This window comes from Sphaeroforma arctica (assembly GCF_001186125.1).
Source record: "Sphaeroforma arctica JP610 unplaced genomic scaffold supercont1.678, whole genome shotgun sequence".
NCBI lineage: Eukaryota > Ichthyosporea > Ichthyophonida > Sphaeroforma > Sphaeroforma arctica.
The window spans coordinates 31,343-42,205 of NW_014039880.1; the positions used below are offsets into that span (position 1 = coordinate 31,343).

At 42.4% G+C, this 10,863-nt stretch overlaps 2 protein-coding genes across 2 annotated transcripts in view; both read left to right on the forward strand.

Moving 5' to 3' along the window:
- Positions 1-2,767, forward strand: part of SARC_07998 (hypothetical protein) — a gene marked incomplete at its 5' end in the record, with an annotated part of 5,390 nt that extends 2,623 nt beyond the window's left edge. The window contains 3 exons of the mRNA XM_014298037.1: positions 569-635; positions 1,278-1,409; positions 2,189-2,767. Of these exons, the coding sequence (XP_014153512.1) occupies positions 569-635; positions 1,278-1,409; positions 2,189-2,257 (268 nt within the window). The 3' untranslated portion in view covers positions 2,258-2,767. The remainder of the gene's footprint in view (positions 1-568; positions 636-1,277; positions 1,410-2,188) is intronic.
- A 1,182-nt stretch (positions 2,768-3,949) lies between these two features.
- On the forward strand, positions 3,950-10,221 carry SARC_07999 (hypothetical protein; the record flags this gene model as incomplete). Its single annotated transcript, XM_014298038.1, has 7 exons — positions 3,950-4,733; positions 5,406-5,538; positions 6,984-7,167; positions 7,529-7,718; positions 8,712-8,856; positions 9,816-9,947; positions 10,166-10,221. The coding sequence occupies exons 1-7, from the start codon at positions 4,332-4,334 to the stop codon at positions 10,219-10,221; spliced, it is 1,242 nt and encodes a 413-aa protein (XP_014153513.1). The 5' UTR covers positions 3,950-4,331.
- Between the last annotated feature and the right edge of the window lie 642 nt (positions 10,222-10,863).

A 10,863-nucleotide genomic window follows, 5' to 3' on the forward strand; every position in this document is an offset into this window, starting at 1 on the left:
GTTTTTAATTAGCACAGGCGCTTGGGTGAGTGTGTTGTGTGTTGTTAGTGGGTTTTAATTAGCACAGGCGCTTGGGTGAGTGTGTTGTGTGTTGTTAGTGTGTTTCTATTTAGGACAGGCGCTTGGCTTAGTGTGTTGTGTGTTGTTAGTGTGTTTTAATTAGCACAGGCCCTTGGGTGAGTGTGTTGTGTGTTGGGTTAGTTTGTGGGGTGAGTGTGTTGTGTGTTGTGTGAGTGTGTTGGGTGAGTGTGCTGTATGTTGGTAGTGTGTTTTCAATTGGTTACATGTACCTATATTACGGTTACAGGCTGCTAGGCGCATCGCCTGTAGTGTGGTGTGTGTGAGCTGTGTGCACAACGAGCCTTCAGCTTCTGTGGATGCTGTTGTAGTGTGTTGTAGTGTGTTGTAATGTGTGATATTGTGTGTTGTATTGTGTTGTAGTGTGTTGTAGTGTGTTGTAGTAAATTCCATCTACTAATACCACATCCTATCCGTTGTGCCTGAAGCATTGTACGTGATACCTGAGACACTGACCTTCTCCCCACTGCCACGTCCCTGTTGATCACAGCGACGGTAAACTACAACTTGCGGCAAGCGGCATGAACACACCTTGCTTGGATCTATTACGTATAGAGGTAGGTATTTAAAGGTATTTCAAAGTCTTCTATATACATACCAACCCCTTTCGAAGTTTTTTTGGTCTGTCAACTCGCATGCACAAATCGGGTGCGACAGTCCAAGTGTATATATCCTTCATTTCCGAAAGTGATGCCTGCTGATCTTCTGTGGAGATGCCCGTTAACGTTAAGTTGTAGTCATAGGTTTAGTTCGATTAATCTTCAGTCGTAGTCTAGGGGTTTAGGATTTTACGGTTTGTCGATGGCAATGGTTACTGAATGGGATATTACACTATTGGGCATTCGGGGAGTTTCGTTTCGTTCCGGAGGCCACCCATTTTAACGCGACATGCCATATTTGGAGTTTTTTTTTATAAGTTTCATATGCAACCCACTATATAGACAAGACCACACCCGTCCTTCCCAACTATCTTATGGCCCAGATCCAGATTTACGGATGACGGTAATGTACACCCCAGCTACTACAAGCGGACTGTATAACCTCGAGATCATTTGTAGGTAGACGATAAGGAAGCACTCCAATCGCACGTACAACACAATATCTCCACGCAGTACAACCCATCTGCTCTGTACAGACACTCACACCACACTCTGAACCCTGTAACCCTATAACCGTATACCCATACCCCACTGCGACAGTCCAAGCTAGCCGATCTGTGTGTGGGGGCGGATCTACTTCTGATCGAGGGGATGGGCCGCACCATCCACACCAATCTCATGGCCAGCTTCAGCATCGACTGCCTCAAACTGGCGTGTATTAAGTCGGGCAAGGTATGACAGGCCACGTACTTACTTAAAGGATTGTATATCAATGTGTGTGTGTCAGACATAGCCCATACCATTTGAATACTCTGTATACGATCCTTCTCCAAACCGGCTTATATTAAGTCGGGAAATGTACTACGCGCCACGTACTTACCTAGAGGGTTGTATATCACTGTGTGTGTCTCAGACATAACCCGTACCATCTGAATACACCCTATACGATCGATCGTCTTTCCGCATGTGTTCTGTTGTCTCCGTCGTAGTATCGGTGTTCTTAGTAGTCATCTGCTGCCACTGCGTAAGTTGGTATTGAACTCAAAGCATTGACTGGCGGCTGGCGCACATCGTGACACGCCCCGCCGTTGTGTCTTCTGTCGGTGGTGTATCGTACCTCGACAAGTTCTTTCTGATGTTCCTCTGTATCTCTACTTTCATGTTTTGTATTCAACTGTATTTTAACGTTTATGTTCCACATTTGTCTGTATTTCAACGTTTTTGTTACACAATTGTCTGTATTCCAACGCTTATGTTGCACATTTGTCTGTATTGCAACGTTTATGTTACACATTTGTCTGTATTTCAACGTATATGTTACACATTTGTCTGTATTTCAACATTTTTGTTACATATTCCTCTGTATCTCTACTTATGTTACAGCTTCGTCTTTATCTCCTGTGGTTCTGCATCGGCGGCTTGTATCGGTAGTGCTACCCACGTGAAGGTTAAATTTTATCCTCACAGCATATCACCCCTTTCTAATCTATTGCCACGCTATTCAACCACAGATTGCAGAACTCTTGGGTGGTCGCATATACGACAGCATATGCAAATTCGAAATCGCTGAGGCGAAATAGATTCATCTCGGCGATTTACGGCGCAGCACCGTAAACGCCATCGCTCATCCACGTGCTCACATGCACATGTGTGTACTGTATTCGCCTATAGTCTCACAGACACGTGTGGAGAAAGTCAAGCCATAGCACTGCAAGTAATTACATCCCGAACACACGCACATACACTTTCGTGTGAACATATGCACTGTTTGCTGTAGTGACGTTTTTGAAAGGATGGTTTGGTGTGAATAGTTATAATGCACATGCCAGAGTCAGATTAGGACGTGTTAAAACGATTAAAGCTTTTCGTTAAAGCAGAGACATTGAAGGTCGTGAGCCAATGGTATAGCCGAATTGATTTGTCTAATTCCAAATTCGTCTCCTGCTGATAGTGATTAGTCTTTCAAAGTACGCAAAAGGCTACAAAAATAATATGTTAAAGGGGATGTGAAGTCATTTATGTACCTATAATCTTAAGTGAGATATCTATAAAAAGCACGTAAATAAATGCGCCTATGGTCCAACTGTGGAAACCAATTGCAACGTTCAAGGCACATCGGCCCTTTGTCAACTTTATTATTTTACTTTAACGTTGAATGGCTTTAATCGTTTAGATTCACCCTTTAATTTAAATAGTTGCAATTGGATGCAGTAGGGGTTTTAAAGCTAAATAAAGATCTACAGTCACTTCACCCAGGACTGTCCCCACTCCCCAGACAATAGAAATCCGTTGACAGACCATCACGTTACAAATTTAAATTTATTATCTCAATTTTCGGAGTTGAAGTTTTTTCCTGGTCTGTTCTTCCGTGAACCACTAGTTCGATGCCGCGTGTACGTGAATTTTTTCTCCCGTGAGCATGTACACTATCCATTATAGCTGTAGTTGCTGGAGAACACATAGATACTATACTACACCTTGTATCTTGGGCTACTTACGTAACTGATATGCGACATTTAAGTTATACTCTGATAACCAACCCAGACACAGACCAGACGAAGAGCAGGTATAAAGGCATGTGCACTGAGTTTGGATATATTTGGCGAGAAGTCTAACTGGCGCGCTATCGAGATTAGCAGGGCCGAGGCCCGCGTGTATTGTAATTTTATTCACACTCTATAGAGGTAAAAAAATAGTAGAAACATTGAAATTTTACGTATTTGTAGGAGTTCACACTTTATAGAGATTAAACAATAGTAGAAACGATTATGGTGCAGCATAATCTCATCAACTGTGAGCTCACGATACACATGCATGTCATAGACAACAACATTCAACAGTATATATATTGTAGCATTCAGTGCGACGAACATGCACAAATACTATGTGTGGATATCATAGCCGACAGAATTGAAGGTTATGTTCTGTAGCAAATATGATAAAACTATTTATTTTTCCAAAACGTTAAAAAAAATCAAAAAAGGCGAAAACATCAATGGTCAATCTCTCCAAAAAAAAAAGTGTCTGTGGCCTTCAGCCTTCTTTTGTTTAAAAGAAACGCCCACGGTATACCATAGGGATTTTCCAGGGTATTCTACAGATCGCTAAATATTCATACTCCATAGCCACCCGAATCTATATTTTTCCAGGGTCTGTATTCTATAAATAGATTCGGGTGGCTATGAATAGCGTGTTTACTGGCGTTCGTTTGTCCCGGATTGTCAAATGACTAGGTCATCCCCTGAGCCTCTCGTAGACCAGTAGTTCGATCACGCCAACAGCCGTATATTTGTTTCAGCGCCTTCCTTTGCGGATGTATTTACTTAGAACAGTATCAGTATCATCACTAACGTCCACGTGTTTTAGTTATGACCAGTCGTTCTGATGGACTGCTGCCAGTGAAGCGTTGCGATACACGTGGTGTGCGACAAGAGCTGGTATCAGGCTGTTTAGTAGGGACTAAGAGACTACTGACACGGGGAGGCAGGAAGTAAATACTGTCAGTTCATAGACAGCAAACACCCACACGAGAGATCGAATGGGTGATTGCGGCGAAGTTAACTATTTTCCTGGCCTTAAGATACTGATGCCTTACACGTTGCAATAGGCAATTCATAACTCAAAGTAACTCAAGCTATAACGCACAGCTCAACGATGAAGACCTGTGGTGCGGGATGTACGGGCACAGAGCCACTCGTCGAATCGTCGACTGGGCAGAGCTATTGCGCCAACTGTGGTGTTGTCATCGAATCGCAAACAATCAGAAACGAGATTCAATTCTCGGAGAATGCAAATGGGAGTGCGGGGGTGATCGGTACCTTAGTATCACACGATTTTTATTCCTCGAAGTCCGCGTTCGGTAATCAGTACGGATACAGAAACTCTAGAGAAGTTACGCTGGCAAACAGTCGGAGAGTTATACAGGGCATTGCAGCTGGATTGAATCTGAAAACTGATCACGTGGACATGGCTCAGAACTACTACCGCTTAGCGCTCAGTGTAAAATTTACCCAGGGCCGACCTACACGGAATGTCGCGGCATCGTGTTTATATCTGGTATGTATATATATATATATATATATATATATATATATATATAGAATAAGTTCATTTATTATCATGTGTACTATTTGCCCTCGCATGCACATAAGCATTGGTATCCATATTCAGCCATACACATACCTCTATAAATAACAGACACTTCCTTACGGAAAAGGCCGTGTATATATGGGTGCACATCCGAGTTAATGCCTATACTTACGAATGTAGGAATATAGGATGTTCCTATATTCATACGCATATGTGCTTGTTGAACTATAGGATATGAGAGGGCACAGAGATTCTCATTCCTGACGCACGCCGTAATTACCAGGGTTATTACTACCAGGTGTATCATTTAAGTATATCGCGAGGCGAACACGGAAGCGGACTTATATTAAGACACACATATATATATATATACAGACACGCATACATTATACAACTTTATACGTATATGTTTTCATACAGACACCCATATAGCATTCTTGCATGCTCATTATTTTGGCAGGTTGCGATCGATATAGCAAAGTATTGTAATCATACTTTTTGCCTAAAACGTGTATCTAGGAAGAATACCAGCTCGTTAGATTTTATACGTACACAACTAGGCACATACACCCTTGTATACGCTCATACAAACGTCCCAAGTACTAACACTCACTATCTACTGCCCTTTGTGAACGTTAGGTGTGTAGGAGAGAGGAGACCTCACACATTCTGCTGGACTTTGCTGACGTCCTGCGAGTGAATGTGTACATAGTGGGTGCAGTGTTCCTGAAGCTGTGCCAGGCACTGCACATCGAGAACTTGCCCATTGTAGGTATGTTCGTGGATAGACCTAGTGCTATATACACGCATGTGTACGTATTAGACCTAATGCTATATACACGCATGTATACGTATTAGTCATAATGCTATATACACGCATGTATACGTATTAGTCATAATGCTATATACACGCATGTATACGTATTAGTCATAATGATATATGTACGCATGTGCATGTATTAGATATATTTCTATATGCACGCATGTGTATGTATTAGATATATTGCTATATGTACGCATGTGTATGTATTAGATATAAATTGCTATATGTACGCATGTGTATGTATTAGATGCATTGCTATATGTGCGCATGAGTATGTATTAGATATATTGCTATATGTTCGCATGTGCCTGCATTAGATATATTGCTATATTTACGCATGTGCATGTATTAGACATATTGCTATATGTACGCATGTGTACGTATTATAACCTCTGACTCTTAAGTATAGGGTCACCCTCGGCAATAGTGTCTATCTTAAAATCTAAACTATAATTTTTCCGGAGATGTCTCTAATGTTATATGCACGAATGAGTACGTATTGGTCATAATGGTATATATGCTCGCATGTGTACGTATAGTCTACGGTATCTATATATTCGGATGCGTGAGTGTACATATCAGTCATAATGCTATACGTATAGGAGTGTGTACGTATAGTCAATGGTATCTATATATTCGGATGCATGAGTGTACATACAAGCGTCTGTCTACATGCACCACGCTCCTGCCCTGTTAAGATTAAGTAAACATCTGTCGTGCGCTTCATATCTCGTATGCCGTAACAAATAGGCGCACTTACAACAGTTGGTGTGGTATATCGTGTCTGTGTGTAATGCAACAGTTGGTGTGGTATATCGTGTCTGTGTGTAAAGCAACAGTTGGTGTGGTATATCGTGTCTGTGTGTAGTGCAACAGTTGGTGTGGTATATCGTGTTTGTGTGTAGTACAACAGTTGGTGTGGTATATCGTGTCTGTGTGTAGTACATCAGTTGGTGTGGTATATCGTGTCTGTGTGTAGTACATCAGTTGGTGTGGTATATCTTGTGTGTGTGTAGTATTCTCACGCACTCCTGCGTATCTGTATGCTGCCTATTTTGTGCTCAGCTGTGCATGACTGGTACCCTCTACTAAAGTACTAGCAGACTCTTCTGCGCCAGACCTGTAGCCCGACACACCATATAGTCTTAGCATTGATATGTCACAGATTATGTACTTGTATTTGTGGCTCTTTGACGACTTCTAACACACTATGCACAGCACACGCCGTTGTTCTATCACGGTTTTAAGATTTTAGGGTATGCTTACAACAGCAGATGGGACGCCCACTCGCCCTACCCCCACACGCACTCTCTCGCAGACCCTTGCCTGTACATTCACACACACACTCTCTCGCAAATCCTTATCTGTACATTCACACATACACACTCTCGCAGACCCTTGTCTGTACATTCACAGATATGCGCTCAAGATGGAGTTCGGTAGTAAGATTGATATTGTGGAAGAGACTGCTAATCGCATCATCCAACGTATGAAACGTGATTGGATCCATCTGGGCAGGAGACCTATAGGTCTGTGTGGCGCTGCGCTGCTTTTGGCGGCGAGGATGCACAATTTCAGGTATGTCAGTGATGTGTCTGATGCAGCAGGCGTATCTACAGTTCATTTATAGACCAATTAACTCAGCATTGTTTAGTGAAGTGGTGGTAAATTAAATGTATGTCAGGCATGTATCTGATGAAGCAGGCGTATCTGCGGGTCATTTGTACACCAATTAACTCAGTACTGTCCAGTGAAGTGTTTGTGTTTGTAAACGAGATGTCGGCCACTGTGAACTATTAACGAGTTTGATTTAGGAGATAGACGACCGTCATTGAAGTGTTGGTAAATTAAATGTATGTCGTATTTTTTTGTTGCCGTAGGCCCTCGTTGCTTTCAGAGATTTACACCTTATATAAATACGACACTTTTACACACACAGCCGCACAATGAAGGATGTAGTGGACAATGTCAACGTCTACAACCAAACCATCCAAAATAGGTTAGAGGAGTTTGCTAAGACAGAGAGTGGGGGCTTGTCCCTGGAAGAGTTCATGTTGGTAGACTTAGAGCGAGACGCAGACCCTCCCTCCTTCATCAAGGCCAGACAACAGGCCATCATTGCGCAGAAGGTGTGTATGTGTATATGTGCAGAAGCTGTGTATGTGTGTATGTGCACATGCACAGAAGCTGTGTATGTGCACATGCTCAGAGGGTGTGTATGTGTGCATGTGCACATGCTCAGAGGGTGTGTATGTGCACATGCGCAGAGGGGGTGTATGTGCACATGCGCAGAGGGGGTGTATGTGTGTATGTGTACATACGCAGAAGGAGTATATGTGTACATGTTCAGAAGGTGTGTATGTGTACATGCGTAGAGGGAGTATATGTGTACATGCGAAGAAGGTGTTTATGTGTACATGCGTAGAGGGAGTATGTGGGTACATGTGCAGAAGATGTGCATATGTCCATTCACTGAAGATTTTCATGTGTACATGTGCAGAAGGTGTATATGGGCACATGCGTAGAAGGTGTGTATGAGTACATGCGTAGAGGGAGTATATGTGTACATGCGCAGGAGGTGTGTATGTGTACATGCGCAGAGGGAGTATACGTGTACATGCGCAGAAGGTGTATGTGCACATGCGCAGAAGGTGTGTATGTGTACACGAGCAGAAGGTGTGTATGTGTACATGCGTAGAGGGAGCATATGTGTATATGCGCAGAAGGTGTGTATGTGTACATGCGCAGAAGGTGTGTATGTGTACATGCGCAGAAGGTGTGTATGTGTACATGCACAGAGGGAGTATATGTGTACATGCGCAGAAGGTGTATGTGCACATGCGCAGAAGGTGTGTATGTGTACATGCGCAGAAGGTGTGTATGTGTACATGCGTAGAGGGAGTATATGTGTACATATGCAGAAGGTGTGTATATGTCCATTTACTGAAGATTTTTATGTGTACATGTGCAGGAGGTGTGTATGTCCATTTATTGAAGATTTTATGTGTACATGTGCAGAAGGTGTGTATGTATACATGCGTAGAAACAGTGTACGTGTATGCAAGTGACCTGTACTCGGATACCTTCTCAAGACTGAGCGGATGTCCGTACAATTGCCACAGACCATCACAGACGCAGAAAGTATAGCCATGGAAATGGACAGTGTATTGGCCATCGAGTGGATCCGTGACAAGCCTAATCGAAACGGCACCATCGCACCCGTGAAGCGCGCATCGGCAGCGGCACTAAAACCTAAGCTGGATATATGTATGTGTGTATATGTGTGCATGTACGTGTGTGTGTGTGTGTATATACGTGTGTGTGTGTGTATGTGTGCGATGTGTGTATGTACGTGTGTGTGTGTGCGATGTGTGTATGTACGTGTGTGTGTGTTTGTATGTACGTGTGTGTGTGTATGTGTGTAATGTGTGTGTGTGTGTGTATACTCGTCTTCTACAGAGCCTGTGCTGGCCTTCTATATAACTTTGTATATGTGTACAACTCAGATGCCACAGCCCTTTGTTCATTTGTATTATTCTTATCAGTGCTAATTGCGTATATATTGATATTGCTGATTTAGTCTATGCAAATACAACATGGTCATATATATAAAATAATGTCTACTTAACTACTGTACGTAGTATTACAGATATATATGATCCCTTAGCTATTTTACGTAGTATTACAGGTATATATATGATCACTTAGCTACTTTACGTAGTATTACAGGTATATGTATGATCACTTAGCTACTTTACTTAGTATTACAGGTATATATAATGATAACTTAACTACTGTACATAGTATTACAGGTATATATATGATCCCTTAACTACTGTACGTAGTATTACAGGTATATATATATATTTATATGATCCCTTAGCTACTTTACGTAGTATTACAGAAATATATGATCACCTAGCTACTTTTTATATTGACGCACCGATCGGACCTGGCGCGGCCGAGTTTCCATCACCTGTCTGTGCTGGCGATAGCTCATATATAGCCACAGCCAAACACTCGCTTGGCATGATACCGGATTTCACTGACATGCTTGTCTGTAGCTATATGTTTCATGACACCGTGTTTTTGTGGGTGCGTTTAGCCGCCTACCTATTCCATTCTTTGAATCATACGCCAGTGATCCACGTGACTACGCTTTACCGTCTCTATCCATAACGATCACATGCTGGGTGTCTCTAACTTCCTTTGCGTTCTGCTATCAGCGGACGATCCAGACAACTTAGACGATGTCGACGATGGAGAGATTCACAACATGTTGTTAACCAACGGAGAGGTGCAAGTCAAGACACAGATGTGGACTCAGCTCAACCAGGAGTGGCTGTTGAAGGCTGAGGGTGTGTGTAGTATATCTGCCAGTGTTTGTGTCATGAGTGTGTATGTTGTACGTGTTTATGTGTCTGCAGATATATGGATGTATGTATGTGGTGTGTATGTTGTACGCGTTTATGTGTCTGCGGATGTATGGGTGTGTGTATGAATGCGTCGATATGCTGGATATGGGTGTGTGTATGAATGCGTCGATATGCTGGATATGGCCGTGGTCTAAGATTAGTTCTGGAGGGGCGAACAACTGAGCACGCACAGGGTGCCCCGTGTATTGTTTCGTGACGTCTTGGCGGATCCTCCCACACACACACGCATACACACCCTTTCGCACATGTTTATATAACACACACATACACAACACGTACATACATGTACGTTCAATTTACATATGTATACGCATGTACGGCTGTGTTAGATTTATATCAGGCGGAAGCCCACATGTTTATATAATAAACACGCACACACACAACACGTACATACATGTACGTTTAATTTACATATGTATACGCATGTACGGCTGTGTTAGATTCATATCAGGCGGAAGCCCACATGTATATATGTCAAACACGCACACACACACACAACACGTACATACATGTACGTTCAATTTTACATATGTATACGCATGTATACCTGTGTTAGATTCATATCAGGCGGAAGCCCACATGTTTCTATAACACATACACAACACGTACATACATGTACGTTCAATTTTACATATGTATACACATGTATAACTGTGTTAGATTCATATCAGGCGGAAGCCCACATGTTTATATACCACACACACACACACAACACGTACATACATATACGTTCAATTTACATATGTATACGCATGTACACCTGTGTTAGATTCATATCAGGCGGAAACCCACATGTTTATATTACACACACGCACACACACAACACGTACATGCATGT